The 25082-nt window shown below is 38.6% G+C and overlaps 1 protein-coding gene across 5 annotated transcripts in view; it reads right to left on the reverse strand.

Moving 5' to 3' along the window:
* The window catches only part of LOC123322602 (pleckstrin homology domain-containing family G member 3), a 148671-nt gene that overhangs the window by 36274 nt on the left and 87315 nt on the right, over positions 1-25082 (reverse strand). For 3 of the 5 annotated variants that reach the window (XM_044910552.1, XM_044910554.1, XM_044910555.1), the window contains exon 2: positions 9570-10183. In XM_044910552.1, the coding sequence (XP_044766487.1) occupies positions 9570-10183 (614 nt within the window). Of the gene's footprint in view, positions 1-4979; positions 5134-9569; positions 10184-18018; positions 18185-25082 lie in introns of those variants that run through there. The other 2 variants (XM_044910553.1, XM_044910556.1) reach the window with 2 other exon arrangements.

Here is a 25082-nt window from a genome sequence, read left to right on the forward strand (position 1 = left end):
CATCGTCTACGCGCGCGCTGCATGTTAACAAGACGCGAGGCGATATTTACCGATCCGACTCGCTTTCTTTCAAAAGGGCCCCGCTCGTCGGCGACGTACAAACGCCGTTTTTTCACAACGCGAATCCAGAGAAGACTTGGAGCGCGTTTCCTCAAACGAATCGCGAAAATTCAAATAGGCTTCGTAATCATTATCGGCCGGTGTCAGGTCCTCCCATGTCGGCGACCGCCTACGCGACACGGCCGTCGTGATGAAATATTAATTTTCTTCGATTTGGAAAAAATGGGGGCGGTTAGCTATGCATACGTTAACTACTAGGGGGGAAGTCGACAGGTTTTTTTTGCAAGAACTAGCGATTCAGCATTCCTTACTGGGCATCTGCCAACACTTGTCTTATGTATATGCAGAAAACCGAACGGCTTCGATTTTCTGTAAGCATCAATAGACACGTAATACTAAAAAATGAGAACCGTAGGATGGGTCCGGGGATAGACATTTCTCTAAATGAAATTCATTGCCAGATTGTTGAATATTGCAGGATGAGTCTTTGACGCATACGAATATTTCAACAGTAGATTTGTTAGGTCAAAAGAAAGACTTTTTTCCTTCCCCATTTTTTTCGAATCGGCTCGGTTTAAAAGATACAGGCTCTTGAAAAACCATAAAAAAACGTTATCATCTCACAAACGGTTTTAGGGTATAGGAAAAAAGTGTTTCTTTTGACCTCAAAAATCTACTGTTGAAATATTCGTACGAGTCAAAGACTCACCATGTATAAATACTTGTCAATATTGTCGTGAAAATACTTTATCCCCCAGTGCTGATGTGAAAGTGCGTTATGATAAGAATCATAGATTTCTATCGCATCTCATTTATAAGCATGATTAGGTAAAGACGTTTGTGTGTTACTCGACGTGACGTCAATCCGAAATACCCATTTCTACGCACATTTGACAGATGACATCATAAAACACTCAGATAAGCATCAGATGACACGTCATCTCCCTCACACAAGGTGCCATAAACATAAAACCACTCCAGACCCGATAGTTTGGCCTTATCCGCAATTTATACAGCTCGAGTAGCCAGACGCGTGAAAAAATAAGAAGTTTAAAAAAAGGCACCAACACCCCACGCGTCGTTTCCTGCAATTCCTCGGAAACGTTGCCAGACGCCGGAGTCTCTTATCGCGCGAACGTACGTCACGTTGACGTATTCATATTTGTCACTTGTCAATTCGCGGGAACTGACGTTTCAATTAAATCGTACGAGGTAGGTCGTTTTTCAACGTTGATGGCCGGCCTGGATGAATTGAATTATCTAGTCGCCTTGTGTTCAGACTGCAATCGGTCAAAGGCGTCTCTAGTTCCACAGGCCGAACGACTTTTTGATTCATTTTATGGCAAACTGTTGTGTTGTCGCCTACGACTGTGTGGATACGTTCTTGCAGATGGTTTTGGATTTACGCGAAAATATGTTCAAATTATTCAGTAGCACCTTCGTATTAGGACTGGTTTTTGCTAGCCCCCAATTTATCCTCAAAGCCCTCAACTTGCAATATTACGACGTTTATGTTACAGGCGAAGACCAAGTGATAAGGCCATAATATAAGTTACCGTCCAGTATAAACCAGGCCTTTATAATGGCAGAAGATGAGTTTGGTGTTCTGCTTCATCTTCTTTACTGCGGTTCAAAGTCTACCACAATATTCTGTACATGCATATCTATATTCACATGATTTCAAGTATCCCTACTGAAAAAAGTATCACTAGTCATGAGGCCTTCAAGACATACGAATAAAAGAGGCTTAACCTACAAAATCCACATTTACTTTCTCTAATGACGATCTGTCACATCGTGAACCAGAGCCGGAACTAGGATTCTGGCGCCTGTGGCAAATTCTCATAATGCGCCCCTAAGAGATTCTCTTTCTTATGTTGATTTGTATTTATCTTTCATAATCGAATACCTAGATTTTTTTGCTCGGAAAAATCTTTCCTATTTTAAAGAAATTGATACAAATTAAATCAAAATAAAAGGGATACAAAATAACAATAACATGCATTCAAAATGAACTATAATTTCACTTTTCTTGCTTTGGTTTCTGCAAGAATATCAATGATGTCGTGATTCTTTTTTATTGATGGGACTGCTATGCTAAATAAGTCAGCCTTTTCTGTCCAGTTGAAGACCTTAAATAGGTTTGCACGAATTTCAAATTGTTGAAAGAACGTTAATATGTAGCTGTGGCAGCTGTAGTTACTGATAAAGTCAAAAATATTTTGAGTGGCCATAAATTTGTATGCATCTGAATCGGAACTATAATTCAATGCTTTCTTGTTTAGTTCGCCAAGTAGAAAGTCTTGCAAACATATTCCCTCGAGAAAGCTGTCTTCAGCAACTTCTGGCAAAACACTGAATCTTTCTTCAGGTTGCACTGAAATAGAGTTCAATACTTGAATGAGATCCTTTTTTAGCTTAATCTTCTAGTCAAAATTAAATGTTTCATCATCAGCTTCTCCTCCAGGCTCTTTTATTTTTCTCCTCTTTTCCTCTTCTGTAATCTTCATCTGTGATAATTTACCAGCTCTCCAGTTCGAATGATTTCCAGGCTCATATTATAACTTCACTCATTAATTAAGTATATACAGGGTGTGGCGTAATGAATGGATAATATGGTGCCTGCGGGTAGAGGACCGCATAGCAGTGCGGAAAAATATATTTTATGTTCAGTAAAAGTCCAATGGTTTTCGAGATATTGGAGATTTTCGAAAATTCAAGAAAATCACACCCTTCGCTACTCGTTTTTCAGGCAAGACTCCAAATGAAGGAATTTTTTCGAACTGTTTTTTGGATAGTATTCCTGGATAGATGCGCTATCGAATGTGAATTATTATTTTTGGGGTGCATAAATAGTTTTTCATAAAAAAAAGATGTAACTCAAATTTTCTGCTTCGCTTATTTTTTTCCTAAGTTCACCCCAGCGTGGTGTAAAAAAATAATACGGTTACCTGAGTGCCAAAGCAAGAGAAAACATGCCTGTTTATCTGAGATTCTGAAATGGTATAACTCACTCTATTTCCAGCATTAAATACAAAATAAATTTCTATTATTATGAGTGAATGCAGAGTTTGATGTAAGCCTTCTTCTTTAATTTTAGGCAACTGAAATGAGACTTGCAAGCAGAATAAAGCAATTATTCATAAGAAGTTGTAAAGCATCTAGTAGAGCTCCTGATGCCCACTTTGAATACTTTTTGTAAACCTCAATTCAATTAAACGATATTTTAAAAGTTTTTTTCTCTCGTATTCTTTAATTATTAAGCCCTATAGTTATAAAGTTAATAGTTTTTAAGCGAATTTCAAACGAGGTGAATTTTTGCACTTTTATAGTTAAGAAAAAATTAATTTCCATTACATTGAGTCAAGATCTTTGTTACAAAAATGCTGAAATTTAATTCATAACTTGAAAATATTGATTCCACGACGTTAGGGTTCAATAATAAAAGAAAACGAGACAAACTAATTTTGAAATATCGTTTCATTGAATAAAGTTTCACAAATAATGTTTAAATTGGCCACCATGAGTTCTGATACATGCTCTATAGTCTACACTTGCTAATGAATCATAGTTTTATTGCATATCAACAATTTAAAAATGAGTATCGTTTCATTGAATTAAATTTCGCAAAAGATGCTCTAAGAGGCCACCATGAGCTTCAGTACATGCTCTATACCTTCTTATAGATCATTGCTTCATTTTGCTTGCATTTCTCATTTTAGCTGCTAAAAATTACAGAAACAGTGTTCAAATTAAACTAGGCCTCAAATGATTGTAAAAGGAATTCATTTTGTATCAAATGCTGAAAATACAGAGAGTTATACCATTTCGGAATTTCAATAAAACGGGCATGTTTATTCTTGCATTGGCACTCAAGTAACCATATTATTTTTTACACCACGGTAGGTTGAACTTATGAAAAAAAAATAAGCAAAACGGAAAAGTTGAAATAGAACTTTTTTTTATGAAGAACTATTCATGCGCCTCAAAAATAATGAATTACATTCGATAGATCATCTATCCAGGAATACTATACAAAATACAGTTTGAAAAAATTTCCTCATTTGAAGTCTTGCCTGCAAAACGAGTGGCGAAGAGTGTAATTCTCTTGAATTTTCGAAAATCTCCAATATCTCGAAAACCAAGACATTTTTAATAAACGTTAAATATATTTTTCTGAACCGCCATAGAGTCCTCTACCCGCAGGCTCCATATTATCCATTCATTACGCCACACCCTGTAGAAGTAAAACCATTAGAAACACAAATGCACGAGCGTTGTCTCCGATAAAAGGGGCCATTGTTGTCTATGTTCTGAAGGAAATACCCCCAATCTATAGCCATCTATAGAGACGTTCTTCAGAAGGCTGTGCCAACGCATTATGTTTTCAGACTGATGGTGTGGACCAAAGATTATAGAGTTACTCTAAAATCTTTGGTGTGGACTATATACTTGATAATTTATTATTATTAAGTATTTGGTTATTGTTCTCCAGTCTATGGTGTGGACTACGGACGTTGTTTACAATTACACATGTATAGTGTTCGTTTACGTTCACATTAATTTAATTCACACACATATGTATAATGTGTTATAGCATATTTTCATAATATTATGTTTTGTGTTAAAAATTAAATAAAAAATATTCAATTGGAGAGAATACTGTTTTTTTATTATTTTTATTTTGCGCCCCCAGATCGCTAGCGCCCGTGGCGACCGCCTCTTTCGCCACGCCCTCGCTCCGGCTCTGTCGTGAACGAAAAATTAAGGTGAATCCAAACCTTTCAGCTGTAACAAAAATGAGGAAATAGTGGTCCCGTTACAGACCAAACAAACATTCGCTAATGAACAGTCTCATAACCAAATATGTATTTCAAAATATCCCAAACTGAAGATAAGCATTATATAAACATACTCACATTCATCTATCCGATTGTGCAACATAGAAATGTTATTGGGTCATGTTTGTTTAGAACTGCAAACGCTCACGAAAGAATTGGAGATTTCGTGGAAACGGAACGTTGAGATCGTTAGTTATTTCTATGCATTTTCTCAACTGGCAACAAGAATTGTGTAGAGTTTTCGATGTATCTAATCGCGCTTATCGATAAGAGGTTATTGTTGATCTGATGTTTTATCTGATAACTAGGTCAGACGTTTGTTTTCAAAATTCCTGCCGAGTTCGAATTACACCTCAATAGAATTTTAGAAACAGGGTACAATGAAAGAATATAAAACTTCACAAGTCTTCAGTATTGATTATTTAGTTATGAATATTTTCCAATCAGTTGCGAGAATTACCATCACGGCCATTTTCAGAGAAAAATTGCGCATAAAACAGCACCTCTTGACGATTTTCATTCTGTACGCATCATCGGAAACTGAACGAAACCAGTATAAGTCGGCGTGAAATGACTAGGAGATAATCTTTATTGCTGACTATTAACCTTCTTTATTACCTAGAAGTATGATTATTTCAATTCATTGACTCGCTTGCATTCAGCACTTTAAGATTGGTGACTCAATCTCATACGATACGAGCATGAAATACATCTTGGAATCGGCGGAGATAAGTGAACAATCGTTGAAGACCACAATGGTACTTGAATTAAACAGGCCATTACAGAGGCCGAGGCAGGAAATGATTTTGATTGATTATTTTCGCCCCTTAGAATAGTCTTTACCCTTTATCCCAGAATCTCTTCATACGGAAAACACTAAATTTGGTACACTGGAGTTTTATGATACGCAAAATCTTACAGTGCCACTTATTTCGGCATTGAACCTCTTAAAAACATTGTTCTCTGGGCAAAATTGTCTTTGGAACAACTCTCTACGATCCATAGGAACAGCGTATTGTTGAAAAGTAAGGTACCATCTCAATCTGTGACCAAATTTTGTTACATTGATTTCGGGACACCCTGTAGAGATTGGGAAGTAGTTCTAAATTTTCTGGAATCATGACACTATCACTAGTTTGGGAAATAACGAAGTTTTCGTGAAACCTGCCACGTGTCGAATTGAAATCCCGCTAACCTGAAAAGTGATAATTTCAGGATAGATTGAATTTTTTAGACTATCATAAGAAAATATTGAATTCAAAAATTCCTGATTCCACTTCAATCTGTGACCAAATTTTGTCGCATTAATTTCGGGACTCTCTGTAGAGGGTAGATTGGGGAGTAGTTCTAAATTTTCTGGAATCCTGACATTATCACTAGTATGAAAATAACGAAGCTTTTCGTGAAACCTGCTACGTGTCGAATTGAAATTCCGCTAACCTGAAAAGTGATCATTTCAGGATAGATTGAATTTTTTCGACTATCATAAGAAAATATTGAATTCAAAAATTACTGATTTCACCTCAATATGTGACCAAATTTTGTTGCATTAATTTCGGGACACCCTGTAGAGGGTAGATTGGGGAGTGGTTCTAAATTTTCTGGAATCCCGACATTACCAGGAGTATGAAAATAACGAAGCTTCTCGTGAAACCTGCTACGTGTCGAATTGAAATTCCGCTAACCTGAAAAGTGGTCATTTCAGGATAGATTGAATTTTTTCAACTATCATAAGAAAATATTGAATTCAAAAATTACTGATTCCACCTCAATATGTGACCAAATTTTGTTGCATTAATTTCGGGACACCCTGTAGAGGGTAGATTGGGGAGTAGTTCTAAATTTTCTGGAATCCCGACATTACCAGGAGTATGAAAATAACGAAGCTTCTCGTGAAACCTGCCACGTGTCGAATTGAAATTCCGCTAACCTGAAAAGTGATCATTTCAGGATAGATTGAATTTTTTCAACTATCATAAGAAAATATTGAATTAAAAAATTACTGATTTCACCTCAATATGTGACCAAATTTTGTTGCATTAATTTCGGGACACCCTGTAGAGGGTAGATTGGGGAGTGGTTCTAAATTTTCTGGAATCCTGACATTATCACTAGTATGAAAATAACGAAACTTTTCGTGAAACCTGCCACGTGTCGATTTGAAATTCCGCTAACCTGAAAAGTGGTCATTTCAGGATAGATTGGGGAGTGGTTCTAAATTTTCTGGAATCCTGACATTATCACTAGTATGAAAATAACGAAACTTTTCGTGAAACCTGCCACGTGTCGAATTGAAATTCCGCTAACCTGAAAAGTGATCATTTCAGGATAGATTGAATTTTTTCAACTATCATAGGAAAATATGGAATTCAAAATTTGAAATCGACTTTAAGCATGGCAATGTTATCAGTTCCACTTCAAACCTTTTGAAATTTTTCACTTAATACCTTTTGAAATTGGTCTTGTAACGTGACGCTTGCTCTTATACCCTTGTAATCCGAGCGAGAACAATCAGAATCCGATCTCTCGTCAATTCCGATCGCACACATATCGTCATTATCGTTAATTGAAATCAATACTAATTACCATACCGCGTCCAATTAATTAGCGTCCGATCGTGATTGATTCATTGCGTTCTGTTCCCGTTTATTGAATCCGACATTATGTTGGCGAGGGGGCTAGTATAGCAGAACCGCTCAAGTGTGTCAAGGAACCGAGCGATTTCTTGTCTTACGTCCGTTCTTCATCGATGTGTTACGATGTCGGCCAAGCCTGCGGTAGTATATACGAATTGAATCATCAACAACATTCGATCGCTATATCGAAAGTGCGATCTGCTTGCGACACATTCATAACTATCGCGAATATTCGGCGGAGAATTTCGAAATTCAAGGCGTCGATTAGGAATGCTGTTAACATGATCGGTTAACGGTTAGCGTCCGTAGCTTGGTGGTTAGAGCGTCGGCTCGGTAAATTGCAACCGCAAGGTACTGAGTTCGATCCCGGGCTAGGGAAGAAATTTTCTAGTCGATACGGGTATGGGCCACCATTCACTGTTGGGTTCAAATTAACAGTGCTGTGCCTAAGGTGGCGTAAGGACACAGTAACAAAGCCTACACAGAACACAACTGGTTCTCCGAACTCGCACAAGCTCACGGAGCTTCTGAGGGGTACTTCGGTACCTACGGAGAATCAGGATAATATAGGATAGGATAGGATAGGATATAGGTTGGCGACCCTGAGGAGAATCGATTCGATATACCGGGAGGAATAGTGATCGAGTTGCATTCTGCCACTGGTGGAATGGTTGGAGGTTAGAACGCACACGGAATAAAGATTCGGATACGATTGACTCGGTTTGGACGGTATTTTCATCAATCCGGACGCTTTCCAACGGTTGGCCTGCCTTGGGTCGAGACGCAGGTCATCGATGTTTGTTATGGCAAGGTCCATATTGGGATGTTTTCAGTTTTCGTCGACTTATGCTTATGAATTCTGTTTCTGCAAGTTTCCTGTTACATTGTTTAGATATCATTAGCACTATTTTATTGACAGAAAATTTATTGGCGAGTTTCTAATGTGTGAGTTAATGATTCCATTAATTAACTATGTTCTCATAATGCACATAATGGCACTACATGCTCTTCAAGAATGTTCCTTATATTCTTATCAGCATTCATAGCTCCATTATCAACGACCACTAGGTCTGTGCGAGCAGTCAAAGATATTCCACCCCATACCATAATTGATCCTCCCCCGAAACCAGTAGTATTCAGGAAATTGCACTGAGCATATCTTTCATGTGGACGTCTGTATACAAGCGAACGTCGATCACAATGGTAGAGGCAGAATCTAGACTCATATGTGAAGAGAACTCTTTCCCAATCGGCCTCTTCCCATGGATATGCTCTCTCGCAAAATCCAAACGCGCCCTTCGATGGGCTGGGGTAAGAGCTGGGTCTCTTGCCGCGACACGAGGCCTCAAATCATATTCTCTGAGGCGATTTCTTATTGTCTGAGTGCTAATTTGCACCTCATGAGTTTGCTCAAGCTGAATTTGAAGGAGGCGAGCTGTTGCAAACCGTTGTCTCAACGAAGAAACTCTCAAGTAACGTTCTTGAATGGCAGTTTTTACCGGTGGTCTACCCTGTCCTGGTCTTCGGACATTCATACCTATCTCCCTGAATCGCTGCAACATTCTGGACACACTTGTATGGGAAACTCCAAACCTTTCTGCAATTCTTGTGTATGTCCACCCTTCTTCTCGCAAAACTACCGCTTGGGCACATTCCTCTTGGGTCAAATTGCGTGTTTCGCGTTGCATAGCGATCGAGTGTAGGAAATCAAACGAAAGAAAAACTATTGATCACTAGAATTTTGATCGAGAACAACTGATTTTAGAATGGAGCCATGGAGCCAATACATTCAAAATCTGATAATATCATCTCTTTTTATTCCTGCTGGTAAAAAACATCTGTATTGAAGAAAACCGTTGAAAGTGGATAACATATGCATGCATAATTCTGATCAAAATAATTATCATTGAGAACACCTTCACTTGTAGAATAAATTTGAGATTTCCATAATGTGCGTTAATTTTTTGGCTCAGTGTAGTTGCCAATTCCTGAACCCTAAACCTAAGGCGAAATGACCTAATCAAGGACTCACCTGAAGATACTTTCCCAGGGACTTCCTCCCTACCGGAGTCCTGGAAGCGATCCCATGTGGCGACGTGTGCAGGTACGATCCCAAAGGCACTGGTTTAAAACTGTCACTCGCGTTTTCTTCGCGCGCACAACCATCACCGACCTCCCCCTTGGGAGAGCCGCTGTCAGTCCCGAAACCATCCCCTTCGCCGTTTTGCCCGACTGCCGAAGTCTCGCAGCCCTCCCTCTTCGAATGCAAGAAAGAACGGTTGGTCTTCTTGTCTGCGGAGATGATCAGCTCCGCGTCGGGCAGGTTGGACAGCATCTTCTGGACGTTCGGCGATATGATGTCCAGGGATTCGTTGCTCCTGTTCAGGGCGGCGCTGCTCCTGGCGTGGCTCCTCAGCGACCGGTAGACGGAGCCGTTGGACCTCCTGAAGCCTAGGTTCTCCTCCGACGAGAAGCTCCTGCTGATCTCCTGGTCGGGCACGTGGGACAGCAGCTTCTGGACGCCGGGCGAGAGGTGGGCGAAGTTGCTGGATTGGTACGTTCGTCTCGGGGGCGGTTGTTGCTTTCCTTCCTCAATTATCGAGTCGAATACGCCCATAATACATGGCATCAACTCCGTTGACGCTCCTGGAATGAAAATTCAAGTTCAAGACAGAATATTTATTTAATCCTACTCATAAAAGCCAAGAGTGGGGAAATGAGGTGTTCCAGAACATTCAGAGCAATTTCAGAGGAAATACAAATCAAACTAGAGTAGGGAGTGGTAATTTTTGGAGGCGAAACAACTCATTTTGTGAAAATTATATATATAATTTGCTTTTATCTGAAATGGAGACGACAAGTCGAAGAATTGTCGTTCCATTTATAGGACCTTGTCATACATCAGCGCAGGAATTCCCAGAGAGGCTGAAACATATAAACACAAACTGTAGACCGTTTTCGGGATCGTTGTCCCTCATCGGTACAGTGCAGTGTTACACATCTCAACCAGAGGATGCTGTCTTTAAGCGCCACCTGTCCCACCAAGACTGAACCACCCCTCACTTACTCTGTAGAAGACTACACCCATCCATGACTCCCCATCGATTCTAATCAAGTATCTGCCACATCGATTCAGTACTCTTTGAGTTCGATGAGGAAAATATAGGTTGAGATTAGACTAAAGTAAAAGATATAGGTAGTTCGTGCATAATAAGCCCACATTTATATACAGTATATGAAGGTGAGGTTCTTTTTTCACCAGAAGGTAGAACTGGTCAAAATGAAGCGTTTCACCAAAACTCACCTATACAAAACTTGACAAAGTTGAAAGAAAAAAAATGAAAATTATTACTGATATAGATCTTAATACTACCCTAGACCGTTCGTAAGCTGAATTATCGCAAAGCAGTGGAAAAAACTTATCCAACGATTCGACCATGTGGTTTCGTTCAGGATATTGGCTCGTTCGATATTTACGTGGTTATGAAAGTGGAAACTTAGGATTGCCGAATTGTTCTCATTATTTTTTAATAACTTACACGATTTTATGACATGGCTCATGTCGATACCAACTGACAGAAGAGACTTAGGACACATGTGTAAAAAATAGAATAATACTTCAAAATCTCACCAATAAAATTCGTCTAAATTATTCACAATTTTTTCACAATTGGCATCACAATCTTCTTGTTCGAACATTCCAACAATCGTCGTAAAAATGGGAAGAAATGGGGAAACATCATGGCACTTTTTCAACATAACATACATAAGCACTTTCAGAAACTGCCTCGATTTTCTATATTTTTTTTTCACCCTAAATTACACGATACAACAGTTATGATTCTCTCAAAAGTGACCCGATGCATATAATCCGATGAACTTGGTACTGAACCATTAATTGTCCAGCCATATGTTTATGTTTCGTTTCGTTTTTGCGTTGCCTGAGTCACCTTCCACAGTCCCGTACTTTATATTCAATTAAATTTTGCCGAACTTCTAAGGGTTGCATCTCAGCCATCTTGGACATTTTATATGGACAATTTTTGGTTAAACGACTCATTTTGAGGAGTTCTACGTTCTGTCAAAAAAAAATGCCTCACCTTTGAAAACACTCTGTATAATTGAATTTTTATTTTTAGGTGCTGCAGAAGCTAGTCATTATGTTTTGCCGTCTTCGAGTCCCATCAATCAAGTAGGTACAAATTTTATTTAATAAAACGGTCTCTTCTTGTTTATTTCATGGAAAATAGAAAAATATTTCACTTTTCGAAGAGTATTTGACGACAAATGTTGTAAATGCGCCGAATTTTGAGTAAGAGCTGATGTAGAAGCCACATTTATCCGCAATGTTGGTTACGCTAGAGCAGCATGGCTCTGAAGCTGGGTACAGACATGTAACAAAACTTTGTAACGTAAGACAGACGCGCAACCAGTAGGAAATCATCCAGAAGAACTTCGACGCTCAACAAAACTGTTTACTGACGATGTTACGCCACTATAGTCTAAGCTAAGGCCTTATAGTTTCTGCCTATGCACCAATATCATTCATTATTAGTAAGAATCGCTTCAAAAACAACGGCCCGTATGTGATGAACCAATTTCAATAGTCAAGACATTACTATTTTCCCTTAGGGGGGTTTAGATGGGTTCATTTCTAGAATAACACGAGGGTACACAACAAACAACATCATATCGGGATTATGGAAAAAATTCAGAACGCAACTACCATCCGATCGGCGATCTCAAACGTCAACGTCAAGAATCCGATGCCGGTCGACAGCGATCGATCTGACGGAACGCATCCGAGCGTAAGAAACGGTTTCTACATCTATGGTCATCCTATCACGGATCTACGCGGTGTTTATAAGGTTCATAGAAAGTTAATAGTTGAGCGAACCGCGATAAGATCGTACGTCCACTTGCATCACTTATTCCGCTGCGCTGCGATCGAAACGCGTGTGGAAAAAATCGTGCCGCCTAGGCAAAAACGAGCGCGTCGCTCGGATTTCTTGAAACATAACTCAACCGAACAAGGTCAGTTGGGATGGAGCGAATTGTCCATCTCTCAGGAAATGAGAGATAACAGAGCCGAGAGGAAGGAATCGATCCTAATCCGTCCTGAATCCAAAATAAAATCCATTTTGGTCTGTCGCGAATTCATGATGGAAAGTCCAAGAAAATAGGCTCACGAAAAGATTCAGAACAAGGCCTCTCATGAGAAATACAACACATCAGTTTTGACATATCCCAAACCTTAAGTAGCAAACTTCGTACTCAGAGTCATAGAAAGTGCAACATGTAATTTGCTATAGAATGCAGCCTTCGCGTTCTATAGACTGTTACCTGTTTTATAGGGATCAGAATAAATGCATATTATTCATTCATTCGTTGCTCTATTCCGTTACCGAGAATAAATCTACAAAAATACTCAAAAACAAAACTATCGGTGAGATCAAACGTATAATTTCTTAGGGCTACTTGCGACTGTGTGTCCTCCTGTGACTGAAGAGACCCAACCGTGACCTACAGACCCTTCCACACTCCGGGCATAGATAGTCACCAACCAGATCTGGCCTCCGCTGTATTCTTCTCGAGTCTCCATTATAACTGTGGACCAAAGACCTCCACTGTGATCTGTCTAACGCTAGTTGTTCACAGTCATGATTGGCATTAACTGATTTTAGGGTTGATGCAGTATATTCTCAAACCGCTCATACTGGCCTCCTGGTTTCCGAGCTACCTCTGTGAATTCGCCATACAAAGACATTTCAAGGGAGTCTTGTCTTGCATCCTCAGAGTGTGGCCGCTCCATCTGAGTCGGGCCCTCGTTACATGAGTCTCAATTGTTGTACAACTCGCGCGTTGCAAGACGTCTGCATTCGAAACTTTGTGGAACCATCTGATGTGCATTATCTGTCTTAGATGACGTTGTTGCGTTTGTTCAAGCTGTTTGATATGTCGCCTGTAGGGCGTCCAGCTTTCGCTTCCGTGAAGAAGCGTTGGGAGAACCACTGCTTTGTAAACAGCTGTCTTGGTCTTCAGATTGAGGTCCTGATTTTGAAACACTCTGACCTTTAGCTTCCAGAATGCCCGTGATGCCGAATTGATACGGTTGTGTATTTACGTTTTCAGGTTAGCCCTAGTATTTATGAAGCTTCCCAAGTATTTGAACTGTCCAACTTGTTCTAGAGTTTCATCCTCCAGGCTGATATCTGTTTGAAGGCTTTCTGCCGGATTTTGGTTTTGTCAATATTGAGTCTGAGGCCTAAAGCTTTGTATATATGTTTATAGGTGTCCAATATTAACTGTAAATCCTCTGAGCTGCTATAGCGATAAATAGACAGTTGTCTGCATATTGAAGTTAACTGAGGTTAAAATAAAGATCTAGCCTTTTGGCTTTCACACTCCTCTCCAGAGGAACATCCACATATCCCAGATATCGAAAGGATTAAGCTCTATTGGTAGTGATGTGCTAGATGGTTTTATAGCCATAACGACAGCCACTGAGGAATCTTTATCGATATATTCTATATACATAGTTCTTTGTTGAAATCGTTCGATCTTGGATGGCCATGATGAAGCCCTCTGTCTCAGGAAACAACTTTCCAGAAGTCAACCAGTGGTTCGCCCCAGATATGTCGACGTAATCATGGTCGACCTCGTTCTGGTGTTTTCCATGCAAAGGTTTGCCAATCAGGAACTGATTTCAGAGTGTTCGACGATTTCTAAGTGATGCTATTTCAACTATCAACATCCCAAACTACTGGATGAAGTTCTGCACAGCCTTGTGCTGGAGATATGCTCGAAGTCCTTCAATTTCCTGAGACTTATGGTTGGATAAATCAAGAATTCCCCGACCTCCAAGATACCGTTGAAGCTGTATTCGTTCTTTTGAGCTTAAGGATGATGAAACTCAGTCGGAACCATTTTAGGTACCACAGGTGTTTCCTTTAGCGTGCTTGTTCCTCGCCTTGGTGTCAATTTTACGTCACACTGATAAGTCTGCCAAGAACTCCTCAGATTTGCAATAGACTTCGGCGATAACGTCTGGAGTTAATGATGCTGACTACACGATTAGAGTGATCAGATATTCAAAACGACGTTTTCGAATATCTTCCACTAAATTAAGCTCCACAAAGAGAGGAATGTTTACAGAAACGCATTCCTCCGGTTCAGACTCCCAGGGCCATTGTTTACTGATAACAGAAAACACCATAATCTTCATTCTTCCCCTATCAAGAATAGCGGCATTATCTCGGCGTGTTTATAAATATACTTTATTACAACGATTGTTGTACGAATTCGAGGAAAATTATCTTGTAACTGTAATCTCGGCCATAATTACAGTCTTTTAGAGGCGATTTAATATCGCAGCCACACAAGCTACTACTGCAGAGGCGATTATGAACATGCATACGTGAAAGAAGCCATTGTTCGAGGCTCAATGGTGGTGTTCTATCAAGAATTTCCCGGAAACCTGCGGCCTCTAAAAATCGGAGTTGTTGACTTGTTCCTATTTCCTCAGATATACATTAAAAACAGCCACCAATTGAGGAATCATTTTCCTGAATATTTTTCGACAGAAAATAATGAATGGTTTGCGCCGACCTCCAAGTAGCGAGTTAGAGCTCCGTGGGCGTATATTTATGGCCCATAAACCTCTACGTGCCATTTGATTTCCTATGCACTCATTCACTAACAATATTTACGATAGGTTCTCTCAGTGCTCGTAACCCAACACTTGCGTTTCCTCGAACCATGAATGAATGTACCACCATGAGACGTGATAATTCTCCAGTTTCCCATACAGGCTCTCTCGGAGCTCTTGCCGAATGATGGATGGAGTGAGGTTAGGTTTCGTCGCCTCAACCATAAATACAAGGTGAATTTGTTGGGACGTTTTGCAACTCGGTTGAATGAGATGCGGACGCGCTGATTCACGTGATAGTGGCTTCAGTATAAGGTGAGTAAGTAAATGTCCGAAGCTGTGATTGATTGTCGTTTAATGGGTGACATTTCCTTGAATGACGAAGTTTTCTCACAATGGGGAGACGAGTGGACTCAATGGATATCATTCCATGAATACTTGACTAAACCGATCCTTGCATTTTATGGTTTATTTTAATGGATTACTGTTTTCCTCCATTAGAAACTTTGAGATGTGTAAAGTTAGGTATAATTTAATATAATTATCAATTTTCCATCTCCAAGAACCGTCTCATGATTTGTTCCAGTTGTTTCAAAACTGGGATTTGCATAAATTTCGCTTATGTAATGTAGGTCATCGATAATGTTCATCTGCTGAGTGTTACGGTATAATCTAGTGTGGGTTCTTTGAACTGACTAATGGCGAAAAGTTTATGTTCGCTTATGGTCTGTCGTGAATAATAAATCAGTTGGGAATCCAGATATCAATGTGTTATTACGAAGAACATGTATTTTCATGCAAGATGTACCTATTTATCCTCGATTTACTGTGGTATCAAAGAAAAATTGTAATGTAAATACTGGTTATCGAGGGAATGGAGAAAATCGAAGATTTTAGTTCTTTTTCTCTTGTACCCTCTGGCCGATTTAATCATTTTTTCTTATTGCGGCTTATATCTAATGATATTTCGCTCAGGCTTTTTTTAACTGTCGATTTCAATTTTGTCACCCATTTTTAAGCAGGTGGAATACAGGGTCTATATTCACTCCGATGTTGAAATCATTTATAAAGACCCTGTACAATATTTTCTGATGTGATTGTAGTATCCCTGAGTGATGAACCATTCTATCTCTTGATCATATCAACTGATTATTCCGGTTTGTTCGTTATTTTACGAGGATGTATTGATATCTAGTTAGCCTAGACCAGTTCCACGCACAAAGAAAATATTGCGTTACCATAGCAACGAACAATAACTCATTAGAAGTGTCAGTGTGAAGTTTGAGGTAAAAGAAGCAAACCAGAGTTACGCAATAAATTTTAAAAAAATAAGATGTCCACCGAACTTCTGGAAATCGAAAAATTGGAGTATCGAGCCATCATCGAGTACCTGTATTTAAAAAGGGTTAAGAGGTAAGCAGATTTACGAAGATATGCTTACTACCCTTGGTGATCAATGTCCTTCGTATGCGACCGTGAAAAATTGGACTGCAAGCTTCAAAAGAGGTAAATTTTCCATTGAAGATGAGGACCGATCGGGAAGGCCAGTTTCTGTGTCAGTCCCCGAAAATACCGATGCAGTTCATGACATGATTTTAACAGACCGTCGAATTGGGCTTGAACGGATATCTGAAGCACTCAATATTTCACACGAACGCGTTCATCATATAGTTCACCTCAATTTGGACATGAGAAAAATTGCTGCAAAATGGATCTCCAAATGTTTGAATGTTGACCAAAAGCGTGCAAGGGTAGAAGCATCGCGTTCGATCTGTGCTCGATTTGAAAACGATGTAGACTTCTTGAACCGAATTGTTACTATGGATGAGATTTGGGTACATTTCCACAATCCAGAAACAAAGCAACAATCGATGGAATGGCGACACTCTAGTTCTCCAAGACCTAAGAAGTTTCCTGTCCAAAAATTAGCTGCAAAAGTTCTTTCTTCAGTTTTTTGGGATGTCCATGGAGTAATCAATGATAGATTTTTTGGATAAGGGTAGAAAAATAACCGGAGATTACTATTCTACATTACGGACCACTATACGGGAAAAAATTAAAGAAAAAAGACGCGGAAAGCTATCCAAAGGTGTTTTGTTTTTGCAGGACAACGCCCCTGCACACAAATCGCATGGTGCCATGTAAAAAATTCGTGATTTAGGAATTGAAATACTAGAACACCCCCCTTATTCACCAGATTTGGCTTTATCCAACTGAAAAAAAGTTTAAATGGTCGTTAATTTTCTTCTAACGAGGAGATAATAAAAGCTGGAGAGGTCTGCTTTGCAGAGCAGGAAGAAACATTTTTTTTGAAAGGTCTAGAGACGTTGCAGGTTCGCTGTAATAAATGTATCCAATTAAGAGGAGAATATGTTGGGTAATAAAATATTTTGACATTGAAATTTTGTTTGGTTCTGTAGTAGGCTAAGAATTTTTCAATATATCCTGTTGAAAAATTATTTTTTTGGGAAATGATGATTTTATTGGTATATGTAATTACTTTTACGTCAAGCTTTCAGAAAGACAACACAAAACCAACGTCTACGCTCTACAGGATGTCGTAAGACTCCACAGCACCTACCCGTCCACAACAAACGTCGAGCAAGCCTACAACACCGAATTAGAAACAAACAAGAAACTGTTTATAATTCAAGGTCCCACACACATTTGTCGCCAACTGGAAAGTTCCTAGACAGGTTCATCAATTCCAGTCGGCGCTGAATGCGGCTTAAGCCCTTTTTAAACGATCGAGACCAACCCAAAGACACCACCAAGTCGAGAGGGTGGATCAAGCGACCGCGACAGCGAGGCTTAAACCCCTCTATGGTCTCACCTGTCATTTGTAATCCCGTGTTAGTGCACATTTCGAGGACACACACTCACATAATTCAATAAGGCACTGGCATACTATCGCGATATCGACTATTGGCCAAGATTAGATCACTCGTGAACGTTGCGGTAGCGCGTAGCGATCCGGACCACAGAGCATAGTGAACTGACTTAACTTAAGTCATCGCGTTTCGAATTGATCTAGCGACGGGAGACTCGACCGCTACGCGTCGTTCGGGTATGAATCATCTTTTTAGTTTAATTGTCGTTTCTTATGAGCGGCAGCCTGATGGTTGACGGTCCGAGAAGAAGACAGGATGCTTCAGTATGGATCTTCGACTCGTTGTCTCTCATGGATATCAGTTTCATCGAGGGCTCCTTGTTTTGCGGTCTCAAAGGCACTTGTTGTTCACGAGGGGTGGGGGAAGACCCTTGAAAAAGGTGTGACGAACTATGCGTTACAAAAGATGATTTTTTTTTTGATTCCCGAGAAATTCAGGTTTTGGTCTGTCAACAAACGCATGGTTCATAATAACTAACGTGCGTTCAAAAAAATTCGTCGTCAAGTAGGGCAAGTAGGCTATGAAATTTTGAAGGCTGATGTTCGGTGGCTGAACGTATGTCTTTCCTTGAATTACTTCATCTTCCCAAAATGTAAACAATGATGACATTAACCTATATATCGTAATTTTGTACGGAAAGGCACTTTTCAGAAAAGGTTACCTGTAAATTTCACCCAACGTTCGAAAAGCATTTCTTTCATTGAGTAAGATGACAAGAATCCAAACAATCTGAGGCGGTTAGAAAAGTTCTTCGTAAAAATTTTAACCGTCCACTATTTTCATACGTAAGAGACATGAATCTTGAATTGATCGTGGTAGTATGTTTTTTTGTAAGAAGGTTCTAGTTACTTCAGTCATATGAATAGATCACAGTAAGATTCTCAATAATATGTTTATTAATTCTCTATAAATATTGATTTGATTCAGTCATTACTGAAAATCCATGACTAAACTAAAAGAACTGAATTACATGAAAATAGCTATTGGACAATTTATTAAAATTCAATTCAGCTATAAAAAGGCATGATGCTTTCTCCTTCATAACGTTCTGCTATTGTTCCATAAAAGAAAGTAGGTCCACATTTTGCTTTTGACTGATGCATACTGTCAGTATGCATCAGTTCAGTATGATACTGAACTCCAATTTTTCTCGGATGCTACAAGGTTAGGTAATCACAACCTTTTCAGTTTTCTGATAACATGTCAATCTTCATGGAAACAAATGGATATCTTTTTTTCAAAATCGGGTGGCATATGCCAACGGATACTCCATCCACTTGAGATAAAATCTGAAGAGAGGTTTGTCGAGCTTCTGTCACCATGTTTTCATTATTACTGAACACTAGAGATTTCTTTTTTGGTATACCACTTCCTTTTTTGTTTGAACATACCTGTTTCGTCAACACATCGCAAAACAGTACAATGGAAAAATTCATTCTTAATTATCTACAGCAACATAGGCTTCAATGAAGTCGCCGGAACAGAATATTTCCATTTTCCTTCAATTTTCTTTCCAATTTTGAAGTAGAATTCAATAGTAAAAGTCTTTCACACGTCCGTAAAAACCATCTTTATAATTTGCTGATAATTTTAATTCAACAACAACCCAAAATGCTAAAATGACAGTTCACCTGGAAAATAGTAAAGCACGAGCTAAGAATTACGTTTAGACACGAAATACCGACGTTCAAAATTCCATAGCCTACTTGACGACGAATTTTTTTGAACGCACGTTATATATTGGCCAAATGAATTGGGTCGTCGAATGGATGAAGGAATGTCAAATTCTGACATTTGACGTTGACATTTCGAAAACAAAACGTCAAATGTCAAAATTGTCCAGTATAATTGACGATGCTTAAGCTATTTGACATTTATGACGTCAGGAAAAATGTAGCATGATTGAAAGTAATGTAAGAATAATCCATGATGCCATTTTAACGTTAAGTTATTAAGAATTATTGCTAAAGTTTACGTGTATCGTCGTTAATCAAAGGTGAAACTCAACTTCACAACAAAATACGGGGTGTCGTAGACTCGTACAAATATTTCAACAGCAGATTCTAGAGATCAAAAGAAACACTGTTTTCCTATACCATTTTTTCCGATTTGGCCATGATGAAAAGATATAGCCATTTTAATTTTTCACAATGAGTTGTGCCACCCCTGGAAAAACAAAATTACCTTCAGCTTATCTTAATTACCTTATCCAGCTACATCCGGGACACTACATATCTCTGGATCTTTTAAACAGAGTTGCATTCAGCCAAAGTGCCCAATTTTTCAAATTTCACAGATACTTTTTAATTTTTGAACATCAAGTTATTCGAAAACGGAGCATTATACGAGAAAATATGAAGAATTCTTTTATTTTACAAAGCTTTAAAATATTCATTAGCTAGCCACAAACTTAGTTTCAAGAGTTGGGTTCTTTGAATTTTTGGTATTTTTATGGTACGTAATAATGGTCATAATGAGAAAACTGGAAGACGTGGGTGATATCTTGTATTCGAAAAAGATTAATCGAATAAATGAAAAACTATATTCCGAAATTCATTTCATTCGATTAAATCGTTTGTGAGAATTAAAAATAACATTTTTTTATGGTTTTTTAACAGCCTGAATATTTTTAACCGAGCCTAATCGGAAAAAATGGCATTGGAAAAAAGTGTTTCTTCTGTAAGAGTCAAAGACTCACCCAGTATAGAGATATTTTTGATATTTGAAGCTGAATAGTTGCTTCCGTTTATAACCATGCCACAAAGTTTTGCGTTCGTTAAAATTTCCTGAATAAAAATTTCAAGTAGGTCATATTTTTACTACTGAGTAAACTTAAGTTTGACGGAAAAAATCCTTGTCGTTTTTATTTAATAGTGTTGATGCGCTCTTTCAAAAATATCAAGTTATTCAAATGAACAGTAGACATTTACTCATTGTTGAAACATAATATAACATTTGAAAGTTTGACAATTCGTAAGAAGAAGTTAGATATGTTGAAGTTACGTTTCTATTTTGAAGACGTTAAATACGAATCACATCACAAGCCCTAAGTGAAGAAGTACACCACTTCTTTCTTCTTGAGAGAGAAGAACCAGATTTTTTCATCAGAAGACACTATCAAAAAATGACTCCAAGCATCACGATAACGGTTCTAGAACTTATTCCTAGAATTTTCAATATCAGAACTTCATTCTGCTTCAGAAAAATAATCAGTTCGACAAGATTGAACCACCGATAAGAGAAACAGTCATTCGAACAAGGGTATCGAAGAAACTGGGTCCATTTTCGGTACATGCCTTTATCGTACGAAACAAATTCAGATAGTATCGTAATAACGTTCCGAACACCGTTTGTGCCGGTGTTATTTCAACACACAATACAGTAATCTTTGAATGAATAACGCATGAAAGGAAGCTTATAAAATATGTATTAACAATTTCCTGATAACCGGTCGGAAATAATGGGTTTTATTCAAAAACCACACAGCTCGTTGGGAAAAACTACATTGACGTTTGTTTTCAAACACGATGTAATTCTTTCAGCAGCCTTCTTGTTCAGATTCATCAAGATTAAGAAGACACGAAGAGGAAAGTTTGAAACGAGTCGAAGTTTTGAATGCCATACTTTTAAAAGAGTCGAATTTTCAATGAAAGGTTTGAAAAATGTGAGAATCTTTGGACTATTTAAATTATGCCCGATATTCGGAAATTCTTGGAATTCGTTACATAAGAAATGAACAAACAATAAAAATCTGGCTTCAGATCAAGAAAAATCTCATTCTCCATAAAATCATCGAAGGAATATCTGAACCCTAAACCTTTTCTATACAAGAACAATGAGATACCTTAAAATGCGTGCTCAAACCATGTTTGCGAACGTTCTTTTTCTACCGTTGCAGAATTTTTCCCATATCCTTGATACTATAATGTTAAAACAATACCTATCCTACGACCAAAACCTTCGTTAATCGAATTCGCGAAACATAAATATTGAAAAGTGCCACATTTTTACTTCCTCATTCTAGTTACGGTCAGTGGGTGGCAAAAGCGGAGAATGCGAAGGCCACCACAATAAATTAACCTCAGATCATGACACGTGATTCAGAGTTATACGGGTAATAATCAGCGGAGAATAAAACATCGCCTACCAAACCATGAGGGGTCGTTAAAACTGCGAAGTATTGCGGAAAATTTTAAAAAAGGAATACGGTAGATCGGCCCAGTTCCCCGGTACCCATAAATCATTGAATTATGGCTCATTGGAAGACGGGGAACAGTTGGAATTCGACGTGTGGGTAGGAGGATGAAGAATATATGGGGCGTCATTAGAAACGAAGGAAAATCGAATGAAAGTTGATAGAACAGCTCTGATCAGGTACACAATAGACCTCAAGGTTCAAGGTCGCAGTGAAATGTAACCCCTTTACCAAATTATAACTACACTGCGCAAAAAAAATAACGCACCTTCTGAAAATCTCAATTTTAATGAAAGTTAACTCTACATTGACTTTATAACTTATTTTTTATGTTCTCTCGGGAAGGTTTTGAACGAAACAAGACACATTATGGAAGAAAAATTCAGGATTTCACCGAATCTTATGTGAAAGAAGAGAAATGAACAATTTTCAAAATACTGAAATGCTGATAAGTGATTTAATACTTGGTATCTCCACCCCTTGCGTTAATTACAGCTCGGCAACGACGGTTCATACTCAAAATGAGTGATCTTAAAATGTTCTGATCTAATCCTTCCCAGATTTCTCCGAGTTGGATTCCTAAGTCATTAAGAGTAGCTGGATGATTTTCTGAACTTTTCAGCCTTCTATTGCGGTTGTCCCAAACCTGCTCAATCGGACTGAGATCTGGACTTCTTGCTGGTCATTCCATTCGAGAGATTTCAACCTCTTCAAGGTACTCCTAAACGATGCGCGCACGATGGGGTCTTATCGTCCATAAAAATGACATTTTCACCAATGTATGGGGCAAATGACACTACATGCTCTTCAAGAATGTTCCTTATATACTTATCAGCATTCATAGCACCATTATCAACGACGACTAGGTCTGTGCGAGCAGTCAAAGATATTCCACCCCATACCATAATCGATTCTCTCCCGAAACCAGTAGTATTCAGGAAATTGCACTGAGCATATCTTTCATGTTGACGTCTGTATACAAGGGAACGTCGATCACAATGATAGAGGCAGAATCTAGACTCATCTGTGAAGAGAACTCTTTCCCAATCGGCCTCTTCCCAATGGATATGCTCTCTCGCAAAATCCAAACGCGCCCTTCGATGGGCTGGGGTAAGAGCTGGGCCTTTTGCCGGGACACGAGGCCTTAAATCATATTCTCTGAGGCGATTTCGTATTGTCTGAGTGCTAATTTGCACCTCATGAGTTTGCTCAAGCTGAATTTGAAGGAGGCGAGCGGTTGCAAACCGTTGTCTCAAAGTAGAAACTCTCAAGTAACGTTCTTGAATGGTAGTTGTTACCCGTGGTCTACCCTGTCCTGGTCTTCGGATATTCATACCTGTCTCCCTGAATCGCTGCAACATTCTGGACACACTTGTATGGGAAACTCCAAACCTTTCTGCAATTCTTGTGTATGTCCACCCTTTTTCTCGCAAAACTACCGCTTGGGCACATTCCTCTTGGGTCAAATTGAGTGTTTTGCGTTGCATAGCGATCGAGTGTAGAAAATCAAACGAAAGAAAAACTATTGATCACTAGAATTGATCGAGAACAACTGATTTTAGAATGGAGCCAATACATTCAAAATCTGATAATATCATATTTTTTTATTCCTGCTGGGAAAAAACATCTGTATTGAAGAAAACCGTTGATAGTGGATAACATATGCATGCATAATTCTGATGAAAATAATTATCATTGAGAACACCTTCAGTTGTAGAATAAATTTGAGATTTCCATAATGTGCGTTAATTTTTTGCGCAGTGTATATAGGTTTGACCCCTGAGATTTGATAAGGCTCGAAAACCAGAATATACGTATGAATTTTTTTTTCGCAATAAAACACGATCGAAATGGCCCTCGCTCATGCTGTTATGACAGAAATTTCTGTATATTACGCGACTATAATGGGAGTCTCCGTTATAGTTAATTTACGTTAAATACCCGAAGATTTCCCAGAATTGGTGGTGAAATTGTGAACGCGGAATTTTTGATATGATTACGGGCAGAAACCAGTTCGCAGAGCAATTTGTAATATTGCCGGTTAATAATTGGCTAACTGTGATTGCCCCATAAACGGCGGACCGCATGCTGTTAAAAAGGTACGATAAACTAAAATATGTTCATTACAATGAAAAAAATGTTCGTGGCATTCATGAACGGGAAGCAGTTATACTGGGTGAATCTTCGACGTATACATATAGCATATATTACACTTATCGAATAAGATCTTCTTTTCTTTCATCATTTAACCAATCAGGCTCAGTTGGAAAAATACAGGCTGTTGATATTTCATACAGAAATATCGTGTTTCCTATAATATCCCAGACAATGCGCATCTGTCTCTTAACTTTAAACTTGAAAGATGAAGAAGTAGAGTGTGACCTTTTCATTTTGTATCAGATATATGATAATATGTATTTATTTAGAAGTATTAAGCTATTAGGGGAGACTGGGGAGGGTTGATACGTTTTTTGGAATTTTTATTCTGGAAACGGAATTATATGAAGAAGCAGGACTTTTCTTATATTATATAATTCTTCAATTAATCGTTCAACAAAATAAATATAGAAGTCGCAAAATATAAACATCTTATTCTGTACAGAACGTTGAACACAAAAACATGCAAACTGTCTCAAGCCTCCCCACATATGGGAGGATTGATACGATGTACTGGGAGAGTAATCGAGAGGATTATTCAGCTCAGTAGGTAGGTCAGCAATGATACTGGCTTGCTTTGGTCCTATAGGTGTAGAAAAATCAGGAAATTGTCAGTTAGTCACTTCCACACAAGAAAAGTCGGCCTCGTTAAAT

The sequence above is a fragment of the Coccinella septempunctata genome, chromosome 1 (assembly GCF_907165205.1).
Source record: "Coccinella septempunctata chromosome 1, icCocSept1.1, whole genome shotgun sequence".
In the NCBI taxonomy this organism is placed as follows: domain Eukaryota; kingdom Metazoa; phylum Arthropoda; class Insecta; order Coleoptera; family Coccinellidae; genus Coccinella; species Coccinella septempunctata.